Source organism: Halictus rubicundus, chromosome 17 (assembly GCF_050948215.1).
Source record: "Halictus rubicundus isolate RS-2024b chromosome 17, iyHalRubi1_principal, whole genome shotgun sequence".
NCBI classification, from domain to species: domain Eukaryota; kingdom Metazoa; phylum Arthropoda; class Insecta; order Hymenoptera; family Halictidae; genus Halictus; species Halictus rubicundus.
This window is the reverse complement of record NC_135165.1, coordinates 8,084,252-8,107,152: the sequence shown is the minus strand read 5'-3', so window position 1 is coordinate 8,107,152 and position 22,901 is coordinate 8,084,252. Positions and strand designations below refer to the sequence as shown.

The 22,901-nt window shown below is 43.2% G+C and overlaps 2 protein-coding genes across 2 annotated transcripts in view; both read right to left on the bottom strand.

Annotated features, from left to right (window-relative positions):
• Positions 1-739: 739 nt before the first annotated feature.
• LOC143362638 (uncharacterized) lies at positions 740-3,283 on the bottom strand. The gene has a single exon (XM_076802989.1). It carries the CDS (start codon positions 2,222-2,224, stop codon positions 740-742), a length of 1,485 nt encoding a protein of 494 aa, XP_076659104.1. The 5' UTR covers positions 2,225-3,283.
• Positions 3,284-17,089: 13,806 nt separating this feature from the next.
• The window catches only part of LOC143362439 (uncharacterized), a 114,204-nt gene continuing 108,392 nt past the window's right edge, over positions 17,090-22,901 (bottom strand). Inside the window, exons 8-11 of the mRNA XM_076802609.1 lie at positions 21,085-21,239; positions 20,237-20,478; positions 19,936-20,122; positions 17,090-19,375 (exon numbers count right to left, since the gene is read on the bottom strand). Of these exons, the coding sequence (XP_076658724.1) occupies positions 19,179-19,375; positions 19,936-20,122; positions 20,237-20,478; positions 21,085-21,239 (781 nt within the window). The 3' untranslated portion in view covers positions 17,090-19,178. The remainder of the gene's footprint in view (positions 19,376-19,935; positions 20,123-20,236; positions 20,479-21,084; positions 21,240-22,901) is intronic.

Sequence of the window (22,901 nt, the reverse complement as noted above, 5' to 3'; positions counted from 1 at the left end):
TCCCGCGAAGATGACTGAGTTTACCGGCGAGAAACTCTGATGCGCGGTCGCTCTTACACGTTGCCTTGTGCAGAAACTGTTGGATTATCGGGTTATTGCCCGAAATAGATTTGCCGCGGTGCGAAAATGGAATTTTCGCCGTTCTCGGATTTTTGAACAATGTCCGTACAAAGAAATCGTGGTTCTCGAAGGATTAAGTAAATCAAATTTTATTGGGTTCTACGAGATGTGAGAATACTATAAAAAGCATTGCTATGAGAAACTTTGTCTTTTCTATTCTTGAATTGGTAAATAAATTGTTCCGATTTTGTGTGACTTTCATGGAAACTGCTGTGGCAATTTATTTGTTAACATACCGTATTCAACAAAAAGATCGACGCCGATCTGAAGGAAGTATGCTGAAGAACGTATAAACCAAGTTGAGTACGTAAAAATTTGCTGGGAACCAAATAAGAATTACCATGAAAATTAAGCTTAGCTAGGGCTACTAGCTTGAAATCGTCGAGAGATATTTTCTCCACAATTTCCAAACAAAAATTTCGTCAAATTGACAGCTAAAACTATTCAAAAAAACTTGCCAGTCGCTGTATACAATATGTAAGAATTTGCATGGACAAGAACTAGCTAAAAACGACCATGAAATCTAGGTAGAGCTACTGCCCTGAAATCGTTAAGTATCCTCCCCACTTTCAAGCAAAAATTCGCCAGATCGACGCTTAGAAATCTTCAAACGAGCGTGTCAGTCGCTGGAATGAAATTCTCGCGGTCTAATCAACCACAGAGGTTTCAATCCGACTAAGACCGATCTAAACAGTGCACGAGGGTGATCCACGGAGCAGAACTCACCAGAGGAAGGTCGATCCGAGTATCTGGTGCAGTAGACCCACGCCGGCCAGGGCAGCTGCTTTCCAGGTTCGGTCGCAGGTGGTCCAGGCGTGTTGGCAGCAGGGTTCGCGGTGACACTGCCTGGCGATGTGTTAGTCGTAGAACTCGTCTCCGAGCTGCTCTTCTCCGAGGTCTCGGAGGACGACTCCAGAAAGTCTTTCGTCAAATCGATAGGCCTAGAGGAGACCTTCTTAGGCCTTGACTTCTTCAACGAAATGGGATCGGTAATCCGCCTTCCAAAATCAGCCTTCAGAATATTGTCTATACTGAACTTCAACCCAGCTTGATGCTGCAGGTTATTATTATTGTTATGATTGTTGTGATGATTGGTGTTATTGATGCCGTTGTTCTGTACACCGTTGCTGCCTGGCACGGTCCTGCCGTTCTCTTCTCTGATTCCAGGTGAGACAGGACTTCCTGGGTCTCTTTGGAGGATCTTGTTGACGGAGAGTCGATGCTGGTGCACGGAGTTCGCGGGGATGTGTTGCACCTGGGAGGTTTGGTGAAGATGCACGTGACTGTTCGCATGATGGAGGTGCTGTCCAGGATGTGGCATCAGCGAGGCGGTTTCTCTGGGATCTCTACAGGCCGCAGGGTGGAGGACAGGGGTGGTTGCTTGGAGTCCGGTGACCGTCATGGCCGACGGTGGCGAGAGGGACAACCTGGTGACCAGGGGGACGCTGATGGGCGTTCTGTGGAGCCTCTCGACGGTCGGGTAGATGATCTCGTGGCCCAACGTGTGCTGCACCCGCGTCGGATAGTCGAGAATCTCGGAATCCCTCGAGGAATATCTTGGCAGCAAGTGTTGAGGGTGGTTGGACTGGTACCTGGGCACTATGACGTCCTGAATCCCTTCGGGACGACCCGGTGACGATGCCGTGGCCGATGAAGAGGCTGGCGACCTCACGGACGAGGCTGTAGGTGAGGATGGAGGCTGACTATACCCTGGCGGACTAGGCGCCGGGACGTGGTTGGATGTTCTTTGATAAAACGCGTCGTTGCAGCTCGTCGAACTCGAAGGCGATGGTGTCGCCGATGTCCTCGTGTTCTCCTCATCTCGAAAGTCGCCGCCACGGCTGCTAGCCGACTCCTGGTCGTACCTGACCGAGCCGCAGCCCCGGATTCCAACGACGCTGGTGGGCGTCGGTTCGCTGCCGACGCTCAACACCTCGCTCGTGTCGCTCTCGCAATCGCTGTCAGGATTGTTGTCACCTCCCCGAAGTTGCTCCCGTTTCACCGAGTCCTCGGACTCCAGTCTACTCGACAGGTGATTCTGCCTGATCTCGTGCAGCTCCGACGACTCCACTCCCGTCGAAGCCTCCGGGGACGTGTTCGACATTTTTCGTTTTCTGGCCTCTTGTCACGAAACTTTAGACCTTGCAGAGGATCGCGAGGAGAGAGCTAGGCCATGCTTGTCCCGGACCTCTTCATGATGATTTTGAGGAATCGTCTGACGTATTCAGTTCGTTTTTCGGTTGTCAATGCGGTGACTTTTTGCTCTGCTCTTCGCTTACCTACCTCACGGATTTCGTCCGTTTGTAGCTACCTGGACTCGCGATCATCCTGGGACAGAACACCTGTCCGGTCATCGATCAAAGATGCTCGCGGATGTTTGTCCTGCTCGATACACTCTTCCGTAAGGGAACTTTAACCCCCAAGCACTAAGTACTCCGGTCCTTTGCCGACGGACACTGTTCGACCCTGTTCATGACCGTGCAGCACACCTGATCCCAAGGTGGGTGCTCATCCTCCCCCCAGAAAACAGTCGTTCCCGGACTGGACGCACCGCGGATCGGGATCACCGGTACCGGCAACTCATTCGTCCAACTGACAGTCCGATTGGCAAGAACCGGTGCCGTTCCCACGGTGGTCCTCGGTCATCGCGGGCCCGTCGGACCGCAACAGAGCCCCGACACGCCCATAATCCATCGCACTCTCACTGTTCCGTGTGTGACCGGCGGTCTCGGACGATCCTCGCGGGAGAGGAGGGTCACAGAGAGGACGCCTGGGTCCGAGATCCCGGCTGCTGGCGACGCGCACTCGAATATGCCGGCTTTGTCGAATTTGCGAGCAAGGCGCAAGAACCGAGGCTAAAGGGACGGACGAGGCCGGTGACAGAAAACGGGTCGGGGACACGACGGTCCAGGCGACGATCGGCTGGCGAACGTGGAGGTCCTGCACGGCGCTGGTAGACGCGAGTTTCAACAGAACCGTTGTGCGACGCTGTGGATCCAGACCGGGCTGGTTGTCCAGTTGGTTGCCGCGGAGCGTCTGCGGCGAGGAAGCGGCGGGAGGGCCGACGATGGGCGTTCCTGGGCGTCGATTCTACGCGCGCCCCGCCTACCGCTGACCTTTCCAGGGGTGAAGACCCTGTCGAGGGGCGCGACCACTCGACATCTGCCGGCCGACGCTGGAACCCCAACGCTCGCACCGCCCTCGGATCCCCACTCTACCTCTCAGGACGCTGATAGGCAATTCGGAACCCGCTCACCCCACTCTGACGCCTTTTCTCCGTCCTCCTCCCTCCCGAGCGGCCAGCGACCGCCTCGCTCTCCCACCAACGATCGCTGCACTCGTCGTCCCCAACATTTTCCAACGCCACCACCACTCGCCCCGTGTTTATATCTCTGCCCTCTCACTTCGACCACCTCCTCTCGTTCCCACCTGGCCGGCGCAACGTTCTCCGCTTCTGGCTCCTCTATCTGCTCGCCGTTGATCCAGTACGCTGCCCCTGGTTTACTTGTCCTTTTTAGTCGGACGGTGTGTTCGTGTTCGTCTTCTTTCCTCCTTCTTCGCCTTCTTCTTCTCCCGTTTCCCGCTCTCGCACTCGATTTATCCCCTCCGCCACCCGTTATCGCGTTGGGTTTCCAGATTGTCCACCTCCCTCTGCTCCTCACTTCTCCCCCAGCCCTTCTCTGTCTCCAGCACGTTCCGCCTGTTCTTTCTGATTCCTCTATCTGCTCTTAGGTGATCCGGCTCTTAGCTCCTGCCACGTTTAGCTTCTACTCCGACCCCCGATCCCCGGCACCCCACTACGTTCAACGGTGCCTGGGTCTGCAGCCCCCGAACGTACGGCGTGACGGATCGCCAATCTACCTCGACGAAAATAAAATCTTTTAATTCAAGCTGTTGGAGGCACGTCGGAGAATTCATTTTGTACTGATGACCTCGGTGCGCACGGGTGAGTGGACGCCGGAGGCGACGCAGCCCCAATTTGCGCACTTATTGGGACGTGTGCTCCGAAATCTGTTGGTAATGTATTTTTACGATTCATCATGCTGGCCGAATTTTCATCGGAGTTGTTTTCTGAAGTGAAGTGAATAATGTTTCACTGTTTTATAATGTAAATATTGATTTGGATACTTGAAGTTTTAATGTATTTTTATGATTTATGTCGGTTAGATTATCATTGGGTTAGTTTTCTGGGCTGAAGTGAATAATGTGTCTTTGTTTTATAATGTAAATATCGATTTGGATGCTCGAAGTTTAACAGGAGAATTTATCAATTGTATTGATTTATTTCAACGATAGTTGGATGCTCGTTGGTTTTTGACTCTTTATGCTTATTTTCAAACGAACGATCACGAAGTTACGAATAAAATTTTAGTCACTCGTTTCAGGAGAACATTTCCTTGAATGTTCGACTGCATTCAATTTGAATATTGCGTCCGGTGATTATTCTGCAACGGATGGACCAATCGGAGTGTAACCTTTTGCATCTTGTAGGGAACTTTTAAAGAATTTTCGGCTTTGTTTTTTTTTCAATTTTGTCGAAGTTGATTGTACAAGAAGTAGATATACATGATATTGTGATATAAAAATTTCAATGAAGAAGCCGTGACTATTGCGATATTTTGTTTTGATCAACTTTTTCCTTAGGTATTCGCAAATCCCCCACTCTTGTGGATTTGAATTTATTCATCTGCGATGGATGATGGCGTGGTCGTCGGTGTGTTTGTTTCGACTACCAGTAGAAGTTCTAAGAGTCACAATGTTTAGGGATTGATAGAGGTGATCGCGAAAGTGGGAATCGAGTGAGAGAGAGAGAGAGAGAGAGAGAGAGAGAGAGAGAGATTCGCGAAGGTGCCAAGAGCTTCTAAATTGTTCATAATTATTTCTAATAATTATATCATTTATATTTCAACTACAACTCTCCTCCACTTTCCGAAGTATTTCTTTCCAGTCTGCTGGCAACATAGTGAACGTAGTGAGGTACTGGGGACAGGCATGATGATTTCAGATATTTTCTTTCGAGAAACCACGCCTGAAAGACCATAGTTGCCAGCGAACTTCTTTTTTCTATCGATCCCCACTCTCCGACCACTCGAACCTTCTCCCTCGGTGTTCGTCCTGGGGCGATTAGTATGTTCTTAGGATCGGTTGTGTCTTCGCCCCACTTCGGTTCCTGTCTCTCTGATCGTTTCATGACCGCGATCATTTTCCCGAGCACTGGATAAATCAATTGCGAACCACCGCGGCGAGAACCACTATAGCGATCCTATGATCGCCGCTATTACGGTAATACGCCGTTGTAACAATGCCCATTCGGGCACGTTCTACAAGCCTATCTGGCCAATTTGATCTGTAATAGTGAGTTATAGGAGGCCGGGGTTAAGCTCGAAAGATTGAAGCAACTATTTTCGAAGCCGCGACCAGAAACGCGGCCTTTACTCATACATATTTATTCGACGGGGATTGGCCGACCAATCGCGATCGAGCTGCCCAAAGGAAACCCTTATCTGATCTATTTACTTCATTGTTGCGTTTCTTGCCGGCTTAACTATCATCGGGACCGATGCGTTACAGACTGGACGAGTACCTTGTCATGACCGAACGTGTACGTTAATACTTCTTCATCCACCGGTGCTAGGGAAAATTGAACCGTTATTAGTAGACTGCGGATTTTTATGCAAAATAAAAACTGTTAGAAAAAAATTCATATGAAATTGCTCCCTTCGTAAAAACCACCAAAACAGGTCCGAAAAAAGTCCTAAAATTCATATAAAGTTACCAAAACAGTTTACCAAATTTATATAACATTGCTTCTATCATAAAACTGCCAAGACAGTTCCCAAAAAATTCCTAAAAATTCAAATAAAATTGCCCCCTTCACGAAAGCAACAAAACAGGTCCGAAAAGAGTCCCAAATTTCATATAAAATTACCAAAACAGTTTATGAAATTCATATAAAATTTCTTTTATCATAAAACCACCCATGCAGTTCCCAAGACATTCCTAAAAATTCAAATAAAATTGCTCCCTTCATGAAAGCAACAAAACAGGTCCGAAAAGAGTCCTAAAAATTCATATAAAATTTTTACCATCATAAAACTGCCAAGGCAGTTCCCAAAAAGTTCCTAAAAATTCAAATAAAATTGCTCCCTTCATGAAAGCGCCAAAACCGGTCCGAAAAAATTCGTCCAAAATTACCGTAGCCCGGGAGACCGATTTCGCATAAACGGACACGGAGAAACTGCATCTCTGCAGTCTTCGGGGGTGCGTTACCGCGGCGACTATCGATTCCCCCGGTTTTTCACCCTCGAAAAGGTGGCGTGCATGCGCGCCGTGAATCACGTATTCATTTTTCGTCCGGTCTCTCTCGCCGGAGGAGCTGCCGCGCCGTGGCCGAGCGTCAACGTGCTCTCTCGGGGCGATCGTTAAGCCTCATTACGGGCCGATCTTCGAGCGGATAGACCGTGGCCGGTCGCAAAAAAATGTCAGCTCGTAAATCGTCGGTCAGGTGAAGTCGAAGTGCGTCGGCATCGATCGTCAACGACGCTGCTTAAACTTCCTCGACGAGGATCTCGAGCGATTTCCTCGTTTCTGGTTTCCCGATCGGCCAGGGATTATCGAGCGATCGATAAAGATCGCCGGACCCTCTTACGCTTGTTACTTTCACTCTCGCGGGCCCGCTTATCGGATAATAATGCCGATAATTATGCGAGATGCGTCCCTTGCAGCGTAAAAGATGAATTTTTTTTTATAGTTCGAGCAAAGTTAAGGGTTGTGGATCGAAACGCCCATTTTTTTGGAATAACAAAAATATTTTATTTAAGGAAAATAGGGAGGATCCGAAAATCTTGTGAAAAATAATAGCGGAAGAAAATTGTTCTTCTTCGTCATTTGCAACCTTTGAAATTATGTGGCTTTGCCTGAGACAATTTTTCCATAAATTAGGAGACAATTGGCACGTCTAATTATCTTCCTCATTTGTTTAATTTTTGTTTTCAAAAACGAAGGGAAGCCTGGTTCAGCATTTTTAGAAGATTGCTATTTCTGTTGTGATTCGGTTGATTATTGAATTTTCGATGTTCCCAAAGCGGTTCACGGTATTTTTTTTCAGAAACAGAATTTATTGCTGAGCAATACCGGATTCGCAATGCGCCGCTTCTACCAGAGAACGCGGATATCTATGCTAATCCGATCGGATCCTACACCGGGATAGTATCTAGCCATCGTGGCTTGGTGAGACGCGCGCAGGACCTTTTACGGCTTCCTTCAATGGGAATTGTCATTTATGGGAATTAAACGGTAGGGGCGACTTCGATTGGCAGTTGCATGGTCGGGAAAACTTTTTGCACGAGCTACAGTGGCTCGGGAAAATATTAGCACTCTAAATTGTTGATTTTCGAAGCCTCTAGTCTCATTTTAACCCTTGAAGCCTCTACCTTCACAATCTATTTATTTTCTTCTAAAACATTTCGCACGATGGAAAATGAATTTGTTCACGAACAAATCTTCCCACGAATGTGAAGACTAAAGCTTCCTCTTTACAACGAGCTTTTAAAAATTGTTTTGAGCTTTGAATGGAAGCTGTGCCGCGAACTTTGTAATACTATAAAGACTGAGTTTGTTCTTCATTTTTATACCATAAAAGAGTAAAAAAAAATCGTACATTAATTTTTAAGGAGTCGTTGTAAAGAAAAAGCTTTAATCTTCAAATCTAAGGTGGTTTCAACCTCCCAAAAAATTGTTTATCGTCCCTGGAAACATTTAAATTTGCACTATTCTCGAAAAGAATCACATCTTTGTATTCTCATGATTTTAGTTCTCATGATTTTAGCAAAAAGTTAAAGATGGTATATGAAAGTAGAGGCTTGAAGCGTCGAAACGAGTCCAAGTTTATTATTATACGACCCCTTTCTACGAAATGATAACAATTTTTCGAAAATCGTAGATTCAGTGCAGAAATACCTTCTTGTAGCGTCGGTACGCTAATTGCAACGCGACAGGCCGCTCGTTACGCGGGAAAATTCGTCCCAGAGTCCGCAAATAGCTCGTTGCGTAACCGATGATCGTGGTGAATCGCTCGGGAACACGTCATCAGGAAGTAATAATGAATTGTTGACCGCGTTGACGCGAGGAAGCGATGTTTACGCGCGCAACCTGTGTTCAAGTTATCACCGAGAGCTGAACGGTTAACAAGCTGTTTCTCGTATCACCGGCGGGCTCTGCTAGTTAGCAGAGAGTCTCCTCCTTTCACCGAGTAAGTCAAATTAAGTGGCAGCCACGCGAATCGCCGGGGAAACTAGCCTCGGCTTTGCCTATCCGACGGTTTCCCGATTGACTGTCGTTTTAGGATCAAACTGGATCTGTGTCACTCCCAAAATTGCTTTTCGTCGCGTACCTAATGACTTGGAATTACGCATTTTATGCTTTCGCGACGAGAATTCATCCACCGTATCATTTTCCCGATTTTTTTTTATTATTATTTCCAATGTTTCCAACTTTTATACATTTCTCTGTCAAAGCGTCGATGTTAAACTTTTTCGTTTGAAATAAATTTTCTAAATAATTTGGATCAATGCAAAAACTTCTGCTGCTTCATCAATTTTCTGTACTTTTTATTCTGTAAAGTGCACTGGACAAATCGAGAGAAAAATGAAACAGTATAATTAGGATATGTCAAGGTAAGCTCCCAAGTGAAACATGCTACTTCAACATTGTTTTACTTTCTAATTCCTTAATTTTTGAGATCCACAGGCTCTTAGTTCAAAAATGGTAAAAATAAATTACTAGGTATCGACTTGAAAAGATAGATTTTTCAATAAAATGCCTGTCTAAATCCAAGGATCGCACACAGCATTACAGTAAAGAATATTCATTCTATTTTATTCATATCTTCATTTTCTATGGTCCCCAGGCTCTTGGAATTTAGTAAAAATAAATTACTATTGTAAGTATCAACTTGAAAAAATTGATTTTTCAATAAGATATCTCTCCAATCCTTGAATTCTGCGCACCAGGCCGTAGTCCCAAGACTGCAAAAAGAATATTTATTCAATTTAATTAATTACATCGTGTGTTAAGGGTTACAGCCTCTTAGAATTTCATAAAAACGAACCACTGGCTTGGAATAGTATATTTTTCAATCAGATGCCGGCAAATCCTTGGATCCTAAGTGTTCCAGGACCTCGTCCAGCCCGTTCCCAGACCATCCCTCCGGATCGAGCTGAATCCGAAGATCTCGGGATTAAAGAGTGGCCCACGGTCGAAAAACCGGCCGAGGAAACACAGACTCGTTACCAACCAGCGACCGCGGCGCAGCCGGCCTTCGTAAATTTCGTTAACGCGGTCCAAGTCGCATTCTCGCGTTAACGAGCACGTGGACGCTCGTTAGTGTCCTTCGGGGGGCTCTGTTTAGCTGCACCCTGCAGATTCGCTCCCATTCGTCGACGGCCAGCCACTCCTCGAGTCGCGCCGGTGCCTGATTAAATGGCTCCTGAATTTTAATTGCACCCCCTGTGCGCGATACCAGGCACCTGGCTCACCCGGCGGGAAGGGGTAGGTTCATTTCGGAGATTAAATACTCGTTCCAGAAGCCGGTTAATTCGGGGTAATGGACGACGAGGTGGAATCCATCGGTTGATTGGCTCGCCGAATAATGGACGACGAGGGGACCAGTCATTTCTTCGCTCCATTTTGTTTCCTAGGCTCTTTGAAACCGAGGGAAATTGTTGGCGAGGATCTAGCTGGTGGTATCAAGCACTTATGGGTGATGAAGAAAAATCATTCAGTGTGGTGAGAAAAATCTGATTCTTGAGCTATATTGATGTGAGAACGGTTTGGGGACATTTCTCAGTCGGATAAACGTTTCGCTTATTGATTACACGAACCGAGAGCCTTAATAATCTATTGATATATCTAAACTTATTTAACTGATTGAAATTTAACAGCCACAAAAGCACAAAGTTCGCATTCTACTAGTGTCTATGTTTAAGCAAAATGAACTACCTACCAAGAATCCTTAAGGAACAACAAGATTTCAATCGTTGTAAAACAGTCCTCCAGTGACCTTCTCTTCACCCATAATTATTTTAATACGACTCCACTCGACTTTTCCTCGAGAGATCGAATAATAAAGATTTCCGAGGCATCGAACCACAAGATAATGTAGATAAAGATCACCGTTGTCCCAAGCAAAAACAACAAAGCGAACAAAAGCCGAAGGGAAGGCCGTCGAGAATAGCAACAAGGGCTCAACAAAGTAGCTTGTCGTTCCAGCTCGAGACTGCCGCTTATCAGAGCAAAATTGGCACCTTCTTTCCCATGCAAATGAGTATCGAGCAACCCGATACGCTATCGAGGAATCGATATACACACGGTGGCTGGTCACCCCGTCGTTGCATCGACCAATTATTCCCGAGGCGATAGCATCTTAATGAAAAAGAAATTCGCGTTCGCGAAAATAACAGTTGTGGACGGGCATTAAACGTGCGACCCGCGTCGGCGATACGCCTTCTCGGGGAAATCGTTGCCATTGGAATCGTTAATTCGGCCCTAAAATGGGCACACTGTCAAGCCGATGGCGATAATTCGTGGCGAAATGAAGTTCCCATGGAAATTTCATTGCTCGGCGAAAATGCCGCACGAAGGTAAACACGCGCGACCTGTTTCGAGTTCGACGATATCGGCGTTGCATCGTTGCGAATATTTTGTTGTCGTTTTGAATGGTAACAAAAATAATTTTGGTAATTCTCGTAGGTTTCGGTGTAGGAGAATTCACTCAGTCTCTGTTTCTGGATTCTGTGGGTTTTCTAAAACATGAAGATTTTGCGATGTTCTTCACTCGGTTCCAGAAACTTGATTCATGTTTTAGAAGCAAGTTACAGAACACCATATGCATTATTCACTGCTCAATTCCTGAAAATAAATTCATATTTTAACCCTTCGCAATCGGAGCCATCTATGCTAGTCTTACAATGTCCCCTTAGAGGGGACATCCGAGTGCAAATGGTTGAAGCCGGTTGAGGACCACGATTTGCAATATTCATGGTTAAAGGTTCTAGAAATAAATTCATATTTTAGGGCAGGTTGAAGACCACTGTTTGCAATATTCACTGTTCAGTTCCCGAAAATAAATTCATATTTTAGGGCAGGTTGAAGACCACTGTTTGCAATGTTCACTGTTCAGTTCCCGAAAATAAATTCATATTTTAGGGCAGGTTGAAGACCACTGTTTGCAATATTCACTGTTCAGTTCCTGAAAATAAATTCATATTTTAGGGCAGGTTGAAGAACAGTGTTTGCAATATTCACTGTTCAGTTCCTGAAAATAAATTCATATTTTAGGGCAGGTTGAAGAGCAGTGTTTGCAATATTCACTGTTCAGTTCCTGAAAATAAATTCATATTTTAGGGCAGGTTGAAGAGCAGTGTTTGCAATATTCACTGTTCAGTTCCTGAAAATAAATTCATATTTTAGGGCAGGTTGAAGACCACTGTTTGCAATATTCACTGTTCAGTTTCTGAAAATAAATTCATATTTTAGAGCAGGTTGAGGACCATGATTTGCAATATTCACTGTTCAGTTCCTGAAAATAAATTCATTTTTTAGAGCAGGTATTGCACTACGATTTGGAATACTTACTGTTCACTTCCTGAAAATAAATTCATATTTTAGAGTAGGTTGAGGACCACGACTTTGAATGTGCACTGTTCAGTTCCTGAAACTTAATTCGCGTTTTAAAGCATGTTGAAGTGTCCTCTTCGCGGATCCTGAAACTTAATTCGCGTTTCACAGCGAGTCGAAGGTTACGATTTGCAAGATTCGGTTCCCGAAACAGGACTCGCTTCTCGAATTCGGGACCCGGGAGCCTTTCCATCTCATTTTTCTCCGGGACACCCTCATTACCGAGCGCCGGTGATCGCGCAAAATCACGCGAGTAGGGCCTCTGAGTTATGTTCGCAGATAGGTCACGGCGGAAATCGTCGGAGAGCATCTATCAGAGTTTATCTGGCCGCGGAGCTACCTCCCCGAGGTTTAATCTCGCTGGCGAATCGCGCCGCGCCGGGAACCAGTCAGCCGTGTTCAATGAAATGATTTAATCAAAGGTAAACGAACGGTTCGGGCGTGCGCGAAATACTCGTACGTTTTCGCCCCGTTCTTTGTTTTATTTTTTCCGGATTTATCGGGGTCGCTTCGGTTGTTGAAAAATGCGTAAGACGCCGCCGACGCGATATTTCGCTGGCTATCTGCACGGGCCGAGTGTTTGCTTTATTAAATGCTAACCAATCGCTAATCCGTTTCGAAAGATTATCGCCGTTGTTAATGATCGACGTTCAATGATCGACACGGTGTCGGGTGTTTCCATTATCGGGGACACGGCTTTGAGCAGATATTTCACGAACAGATTATTTGCTGTATATTTATTGACAGGGTTTCTGCTGGAATTTATTGGTGTTGTGTGAAAAATGAGAATTTACTGAAATTTATTTTTATGCTTTGATATTATATGGAAAATGTGGAATTTATTCTATTGGAGTGTCGGTGTGACTCTTGTAAGTATGATACATGATAATATTATGAAGGAGCTTATCGAAAATTACCAATTTCATAAAAATTGGTTTACTATAGCGATACATTGTCAAATAATTCCTTAAAAACATTTAAAAATGTCTATCGATCAAGCCTATAAGATACCTAAATTTAATTATGAAAATACACTGGATTTGCTCCAGAAATAATGACTTTGAAGCCAAGAGAAAAGAGTCTTCGTGCAAAGTAATCACTTTGCTAAGCCAATTCTAAGGAACAGAAATCAAATGCAAAGTATTTCTTCTTCTCATAATTTTGATAAATCATCTACTCATTTTCGCCATAGGTGCATAAAATCCGCAACCCATGTATCAATTATTGATTAACAATAAAATTATTCTGATCATTCCAAGAAATATCCTGTTCATTTTATTATCCTTTGATGGATTTGATATTTGCATGCCATTATAACAATGTCTCCGAAATCTACACGTGTGGTCTCAATGAACAGTATCGATTTCCCAATCACTGTCTCCAATCTTAGCTTTCGAACCTCGATTGTTCCAATTAAATGTCTATTAGAATTGCATTCATTTTTGAAACAGCAACGACTAGCGGGACGTATTAAAAACGATCGTCCCTTAAATCATATCCGGTTAGGGAAACGGGGAAACAGCAGGCGCACGTCGTCGAATTATGTGCAGCATTCGCCCGGCAATAATTCAGCAAACGTTGCCAACCACGGAGACCTAACAGCGATTCCGGTCGAGCATAACTTCCGCGAGCCGCTATCGCGAAACTCCACACCTCTATTTTATTAAGTGTATACACACGACGTGCTTTACCACGATGACAACCGACACACTGTCATCCACGCGTACGAAGATGTTCCTGAAACGTTGAAATGTTTCACAAGCCGTGATTGTTCTTGCTCAGTAACAGGAATTTTTTAAAATTATCTGTCACAATTTATGGCACACAGATAATTTTATACAGTTACTACAAAAGAAAGTGCATGCAATAAAATTTTTATTCTTGTATAAAAATCGGCTGTTTAATTATTATTCTCATTATTCATGACTCTACGATATTCTTCTTTGGATTTTTCTTCATTTGAACTTTCATTCTTGATTCATACTGAATTATGTTAATAACTTATGAGTTAATACGTTGGTCGTCTGTCGTACGAAAACCGTAAAAATTTAAATAAAGATCAAGGAGGGTATATGCATTGTTTCTCAGTGATTGTTGACATTGATTTCAGAACATGATCGTTTCGACGTTTTTGGATGCCATAATTGCAAATCTGATTTCGTGCATTCCATAAACCAAATTTTTCGCTCCACCAGGAACAGAGGTCTCGATTTTATGGGGCAGCGAATTTCAACGGGAGTTTCATGGACTCAATGTCGTAGATTCTGGCTTCCTCGCGGCGTATCAACGCGATAACTCGATTAGGCGTGATAACAGAGTATTTATTAGCCCGCGAGATTCCATTTTGATATCCGCCTCTCTTGCAACGATGCGTTTCTCCGACCGGAAGTTGCACGTCTAGGAGTACACGCTCGAATTCGCCACGAGATACCACGGACGATTGAAATATTGTGCCGTGCACCTACTTCCATGCAAATTGAAAAAGTAGCTACCTAACCACCGAAATGTGTTTAATTCTTCCATTATTCTTTGCATAAATCTCCAAATGAAAATACACCTGCAAAGTGCGATTTAATCGAATAACAACAATTCACCGGAAAACAGTCTAGTATAATTTAGGTATCAGTTCTGGGATGGAAAGAAATTTTTCTAGAAAGCATAATCCACCAAAAACTACTGAAAATATTTTAAATATGTTTTACAGTTCCAAGTGCATTTGAATCAGATAATTAGCAATTCACCTGGTAACAGTTTAGGTTAACCCTTTGCACTCGAAGCTATTTTAACTCCAAAACTAAAATAAATAATGAAGTGTTTAGTAATTTATTACGTACAAACAAATTTAATAATGTAAAAAATATTTTGAATAACGATACAGCAATTTTTAGTGGCGCCTTACAGTCGCCATTCGAGTGCTAAGGGTTAATTTAAGCATCAGTTCTGGGAGGGTGGAAGAAATTTTTCTGCAAAGAATAATCCATCAAAAACAACTGCAAATATTTTAAATATGTTTTACAGTTCCAAGTGCATTTTAATGTGATAACTATCAATTCATCTGGTAACAGTTTAGGTTAATTTAAGCATCAGTTCTGGGGGGGGGGGGTTGAAGACATTTTTCTGGGAAGAATAATCCACGAAAAACAACTGTAAATATTTTAAATATGTTTTACAGTTCGCAGATTATTCGACCAGAGAGTATTGGAGAATCGAACGCTGTTCGAAATAATTCAAGAAACCCATGGTTCATTCGGATAATGGAAATTCCATGGGCGAATTCTTTTCGCGAAAGGGCTCGATTCGCGTGGCAAAAGGGCGATCCGGCAGCACAGTAACGAACTGTGTCTCGGCCGGCGAGCATGCGGCAATTAATCAAGCCGCAATAAATTAATTGCCGCTCCGGCAGGAATTAATTGCCACCCGGGCAATAATTATGGCTAACGCAGAAATAATTATCGTGCGCCACGGCGACGCGTTGATCCTCGCTCGACGATAATCCGCCAGTAATTCGATACGTACGTATATCTCGATCGATACGGACCTTCTCCCGCTCTCCCACACCCTCGATTGCAGGAACCGCTTTTAATTTCAATAAAAGAGTCGCAGCGATAAATAAATCGCCGGACAGCGACGCGACGCAACGACCGGATTAATGCATTTGCAAGCGGGGACACGCCGGCGAAATATTGCACCGTGCCTCGCTACGATTTTATTGTCTGACGCGAGCGTCGTTTGTTAATTCGACCGTTAATTGCATTAAGAATCTGATCACCGGTTTGGGAAACCGAAGACCTTGCACGGAAGCTGTCCTCTTGATTTCAATCTCTCGTTCGATTTTCGAAAATGCACATATAAACAGACTCCGGATTTTTATGCAAAATAAAAATTGTCCGCATCAATTGTACAGAACATAAACCTAGTGGTAATTCTTCCTTTAATTATTTCAACAAGATGAAAATTCTCTTAATGTTTATAATTGCATCTACTTATTTTTAGAGTAAATGCATAAAATCCGCAGTCAACAATTAAAACATCTATCCTCTGTAACGTTGCGTTGGAATTAATAGCTAGAGCTCTACTATTAAAACGATAATTTGATCGATTTAAAATTTAATTTAAAATTTAAGAATTTAAAAATATCGATAAATTATTAAATAGAAAATGACAATTTTCTTCGCCTCTGCTTTCTTGCAATTGATGCAGACACATTTATATTTTGCATACAAATCCGCATTCTAGCGATCAGTATAGCGAATATAAGTCAAAGCGACGACAAAGAAAAATGTGGGACGCTCGAAAAACGCGTTTCGTCAACCATTTCAGTTCTTGCAGCACTCGAAACGTTTCCCCTGTCCAACAATAGTGCGAGCATCGATAATGCGCAGCCTTCGGACTACCGAAATTTTTCTTTCGTTATCGAAGAAGCATCGGCCGACAAATGGCGACTGTTCAGGTTCGTTTTGCGGATGAAGTATTGCGTGGGTTTTCACTTTTCCTTCTCGTGGGCCGTCCATTTGCGGCGATCTTTGAGAACGACTCTCGGGAACCGGTGAAGGATGCGCTGTTTGGGAAACACGATTCGTTCCGTGCCGCAGCCATTGTGATCCGGGACACGTCGAATTTTTCAAAATCGGCCAGGTAGGAGCCCCTTTTCGTCACGCTGGTTTCTCGCTCGGCCCTGACTGCCGACGATCAATAAAATTGTCAGCGTGTTCTGGATCTATAGATGGATCCTCCTGCGATTTGTACATTTTTATACGAACCTATCGATTGTTGAATTATCTGGATTTTTTGGCCCAGTCGGTATCGGAACGGTTTAATGTTAACAACCGGGTACCCACTTTCAATTTCTTTTTCGAACCTCTTTAATATTTTTACTGACAAACGGCAAAATTGTTGCACATGTTTGTGTTCTTAGATAATCACTAGATTGCGGATGCATTTATGACAAAAGTGAATAGATGCGACAGAAAATAGTAAACATTTGAGAACATGAGAATTTAAGAATTTAAATATAATATTTTCAGTCCATTAAAATGATTAAAACGAGAAATAAAGCTCTACTTAATGTCTGTCGTAACTAAGGTGGAACATTTTTATTCTGCATAAATGATCAAAGAAAAAATATCGTAGAAAATTTTGGTCATTGACATTGATTAAAGAAAACATCAAAATTGTCCATTGAGCGATTGTTTGATAGAATGCGCCGTTTCATGTATAACAAATAGACCGTAGTTGATTAGCACAGTGAAATGAAGACTCTAGGTGGGTACTCGTTCTAAAGTTTATTGGAAACCTTGATACACACGAGCTTAATTATAAATATTATGCATCGTACAGTACTATATTTACAAGTAATTCGATCGAGCAGTGGATCAGTGGATCGAGTAGATCGTGCTGATTGGTCCGTGTGAGAATGGGGATTCTTTACGTTGTTGTCTATGTTCGATCTTTCCGAGAACGAATGAAACGGGCCCCGGAACGACCAGGAGGGGAAATTAATATTTCACCGGCTGACGTTTAAAGAATGTCGCGCGAGTAAGAGATCGGCGAGATAATCTGGAATAAATATTAAGACGAGAGCTGGGCTACGTTTCTTTGGCTCCCCCGATTACGCGCGGGGCGGTCTCGCAAAATATTATTTAATCCTCGCTGGCCGTTCCCGCGAGATCCTTGCGATTCTATCGATTCTCTATCTTTCTCTCTCTCTCTTTTACTCTCTCTCTCTCTCTCTTTCTCTCTCTCTCTCGCTCTCTCTCATACATAAAAAGATGAAGAGGATACAAAATATTGAAGGAAATCAAGACACTGGTCGCTGTATATACCGTATGCATATGATAGTATAAACCTAGATATTGTGGCTGTTTGTTATATAGCGTAATGTATAAATCATACGTTAGTGTATTATTCGCGAACATTCAGAAACCTCGAGTTTCCATCTTGCCTCGACGAAGCAGCCCCCCCCCCCCCCACGTCATTTTCTTTCTGTCATTTAATGTAACAACATATAGCGTAAAAACAAATAAATATATCGAGAATGCATAAATGTTGCTTTTACTGCAATTTGCTAGCTAAAATGAGCGAGCCACCTCCAGTAACATAATATTGCACTTTCTTTTAGGATTGTTTTTTATTAACTTCTTTCGGATGTAACACAGTTACAAAGAAAACCTGTTAGTATTCTCCCGCTAGGTGGAATGTTAATAGATTCTCCAATTTTAATTTTAATTTTCGCCGTTAACAAAAAACTCACCTCTAGAAATAGAATTCACTCATTTCTCTAGGGACTGTTACTTAAAATCAGACTATTACGTTCCGTTTGTGCCAAACAGGAATATAATAAGTTTATCTGATAGGCAAGGTGTTAATAAAAATTTCCAAGCAGAATTCAATCAACGCGCCCCGGTTTGCTCAGCTGCGACTCGAGGCTCCGCTAATTTTTGCGTTCCTGAATATGGCGAGTAATGTGATTGGACATACTTAAACTACTGAATCTCATCAACGGCATTAGGTGCCGGTTATCTAGGTGTTTATTTTAATCTCCTGCGATGTCGACCGTACGAGCAAAGGGAAGTCCTGTTAATACGACCATTAAACTGCCGATTTTTATGCATTTATATTGCATGTAAAACTCCGGACTACAAGAAAACACATGTTGCTAAAAGGCATCAGTATTTTCATTTTATCTTTACTACAAGAAACCTTGTAATTTATAATGAAATCCATTCCCTATTTTCATGTATATAAAAGAACCTACAAACACGGTAATTTGCATAAAGACCCGCAGTCCAACGACTATAAAATCCTCAGCCGCGTCTTTCCCTCTTAATTTTTTAAAATAATGCTCGCACGCTCGACAAGCAGGTCGTGGCAAAATCCTCAACTTCTAAATTCGCCTTTAATCGTTAATATCGACGGACGGCAACTCGCTTGTACACGCGATAAACGAGAAGGTTCCTCTCCTCCATCTGGAGAAGAAGAAGACAGAAGATAGGGAGAAAGCGTAGTCGATAAAAGGACGAGCGAGCTCAATCGGCAACTCTGGATCTCTTTACCGACGGTATTTCCTAAAATCATATATACCTAATTTTACGCGATCACCACAATGCTTGACTGTTCGTTTTTTTTTTTGAGCGTTCAAGTAGGAGCCTATTAATGATTCTCTGATAATTTTCAAAAGTACATTTCTCGTGGACTTTCTTATAGGCTGTCGACACTGTCGTTCGACAATTTCTTACCGACTGCTGCCAACATCACCCAGTCAGATTGTCCTCGCGTTATCGACAGGGACTTTCTCCGACCGCTCAGCTGGTACACGTGTACCATAGAACGGTCAAGAACAGGGAAGTAGAGAAGGTTCGCAAGTACAGTCGTAGAGGCCGCGTTTAGTTGATTCTACCCTTGTGGGTCATGTAGCTTATGCTGTCGGACAGCAGCTTCTCCCTGGCCTGTCGTCGCATCCGTGAACACATGGCCAATATCGTTCCTGCCATTATGCAGAGGAAACCGCAGGTGATCCCTATCATCGTGCTGAGGACCGTCGATCGTAGACACACTCTGTCGTTCGTCGCCTCGCTGGGTCCTGCGAAGAAGAACGTACATAGAAATCAATAAACGCAACATCCACAATAACCCTCACCCGCCCCTTCCTTAATCGTTGAGCAATTTTAATTTCTGCGGATCTTTACGAATTTTACTAATAATTTTATTGTGAAATGGCAAATATGTAATATATACTATATAATTTGAGATATGAGATATGAGATATGAGATATTATCGTGGTGAAATATTATTCTAATTATTAATAGTATTATCTAAGTACAGTGTTTACTCTATATATATATATGTCCCAAATGTCTAGCCGATAAAAGTCCCAGAACTATCCCCAGTGCCACGGGGTATACCCCGTGAGGGGCCAAGAAGCTCGAGGGACCTCGGTCGCCGAGCAGTGTGTTGCATAGATCAAAGAATAGTATCTCTTGGCCGATGAATGTCCGTGGCTAGACCCGTGTTTGGGACATATATCGAGTAAACACTGTACTATCATCGAATTGACTCTCCGTTTCGAAAACCACAAAATTTCCTCCATCATTGTGAAAAATTGGACAAGGATACAAACCGAACAGGAATACTAAAATTACCATTTCTATAAGCCGTGGTCGAGTTCTGGAAGACCTCGGTGTCGGCCTCGCCTTCCTGTAAAACGCGCAACGACTGGAAAAGATTCACATTCTCCGACAGACTGGTCGCAGGTGTCGATGGACCGCCGATTTCCGGCAAGGATCGTTTAGCCACGTTCTTGGCGTTCCTCCAGTGGCACGGCTGGCTCTGAACAGTCATAAACCGCAACAGGTGAGTGGAAAATATGAATGAGCCGTTCCATTCAGAAACGGGCCAATTCAACCGGACCCGGAGTTGTTGCTTATCAAGGTATGCACGTACCGGACATCTCCCGTGGCACATTCTGACGTCGCATTCGATGTACAAGGCTGGCGAGCCGGTGAACCTGAACGTCTTCATGTAGGCGAACACTTGGGTCTCGAAGAGGCCGCTCTCCGACCAGGATCCGCGGAATCTGCTGATCAATTTGTCATCCACCGGGCAACCGTACTGATCGATCAGCTGGATCCGCTTGTTGCCGCCGTTGTGGGCGTAGCAATCGTTCACGACGATGTCGAAACCATCTGGTAAAAGAAATAAGCGTCATTATACTTCGTTGCGACATTCATTGACTGCAGTGCTTGATGAAGAACGAAATGGATGCAGAAGGAGACAGTGAAACGTCAGGATTGACAGGGACTGGGAAGAAGTTTGGATTTTGGACAAGTAAAAAGAATGTAATTCAGGATCTGCGGAGATCCTAAAAGATAGAGGATCCTAGTAGTATCTCATCCAGAAACATCAAATTGGTTGCTCGAATAAAACAACCAGGCAGCCTTTAGTAGGGACAGAAACGCGAGAACAATTTTCCACGAATAGAATCTCGCAATCTTAAGGTCCGCTCTTTAAGACCCTTCGATAGAATCAGCCCGAGAAAGGGGACGACCCTTCATCGTCGCAAGGGGAAGTTCTCGGCGACATCGATCCAGGGAGAACAGTCTAATATTAGTTTCCCGAAGGGAAAACGACGTTAAACTAAGTGGGTCTCCGCGGTGTCCCGTTATTCCAACGAATAACACTCGGCAGATGTTACGGGGCGCCGCGCGATTAGGTTTATCTCTCGCGAGTGGACGACGACGCACAGGGTAGGGGAAGCTGTAGCGAAAATGCGTGCAGTTATGCGCGCGTACCGTATTTGCTGCGCATGTAGATAATGAGAGTCAGAGGATCGCCGACACGAACTGGTCCAGCCACTCTAGTTCCAGTGGTCCCGTAACCGTATCTGATTTCCATGTAGCACTCCGGTGGCTGCAGGGTGAACACTACGGGATTTCCCGTCGCCACTCTGGAAGAAGATACTCGCGTTAGGCTCATGGGAGAAACGGGTGCCCGTTATCCGGCACTAGGACATCATCCATTTCCTGCCCCCACCCCCACCCCTCAAAAATCACCAGCTGGAATGCTTGTATCCAGTGACCTAATTTCGAAAGTGCGCATTAACGCGTTAGCCACCACCCCTTGTACTACAAATTTAGGGTTACGATGATTAAAACCACTTTAACGTTTATAATTTCTTATTCGTTTATATTAAGTTATATTCATCTGTATTGTCCAATGGCTACATATCGACAACGGCGAAATAGGATTTTATTTGGGTTCAATTGAAATTAGTAACTAGACTGCGGATCTTTATGCGAAATAAAAACTTCTTTATGTGTATAAAATCCACAGTGATAACAATCTATTGGGTTGTCCGGAAAGTTCGTGCCGATTTTTAAGGGAAACTCAAACGCAGTACATTTAAATTTCGATACACATTTATTGAATTATTATAAGTGCCATTTTGTTCCATAATCTTTCTCCATCTTTCACGCAACTTGCGTTTTTTGGCGAAAAACTTTTAAATATGATTTTTTGTGTCGACCAAAGAGTTAAAGTTTTTGTCATTATGGGAATTCTCTATTGACCTAAAGAGACGAAAATCTGAGGGTGTAATGTCTGGTTAATAGGGTGAATGGGGTAGCACACCCCAACCAAGCTCTAACAGCTTTTGGAAGAAAAAAGCATCAAATGCTTATAATTCACTCTGTTTCCTTCCATATTTAAGAGCGTATAAAACTAATAAAAATTAATGTATCCTAATTAAACTTTTTTCTAAAAATGCCTGAAAGATCACCTTTTTAGACTATGTACACATAACATTTGTTTTAATCATTCTGACATATTCAGACATATTCTAATGCCAACTACAGAAAAACGGCACGAACTTTCCGGACAACCCAATACGTTAAACGAATTGAGTGAACATGTTCTTCCAGCGTTCAATTTAAGGGAGGAACCTTGTGTAAAATGAAATTTTTTAGCATTTTTTTTTCTTTTAAATCGATAAGAAATTTCCTCAGGAATACGATTAAGAAATTTAGAAAGTGGTCAGAGATATTCTTGTACGTTATTTTCAAAATAAAGTGAACCTCTCGTCGGAAAGGCTCGTGCTTTTCGAAAAGAAGAAAAAACGGCTGAAGTACAACTTTTTGAGGAAGAGGAAGATCTATTATATGGCCCTGGAATCGAAGATTAGCACAAAACCGCGGTGAGTTAAAATTAAATAAGTTTTTTTTTACAGTTTTCTGTTATTTTTCTCGAAACGCAAAATTTCGTACACCGTGCAACGTAGTTAAAAAACTGATTGCTCGATCTTTGTGGAACTTGGTATATATATTCTATAAATAATTGGCCACAACATGACGAGTTCAGATTTTTAAATTTTTTATTTAAAACATTGTTATTAACAATTTTTCATAACAGAAAATCCGTTCCTTTTTCAAAACTTCGTCCTTTTTGCAATTTTGCAAATTTTAATAAAAGGAGAATGTCATTTTGTGTGTTTTGCATAAACTAACGATTCCATTTTGATTATTTTTGTGCATTGTACGTTGCACGGCGCATTTACAGGATGCCATTTTCAAGCCGCCATTGCACCATTGATATTAACAATTAGAATTTGTAC

Bases quoted from the DNA above. Each gene is read 5' to 3' on its own strand.
- LOC143362638 (XM_076802989.1), bottom strand. From the start codon at position 2,224: ATGTCGAACACGTCCCCGGAGGCTTCGACGGGAGTGGAGTCGTCGGAG.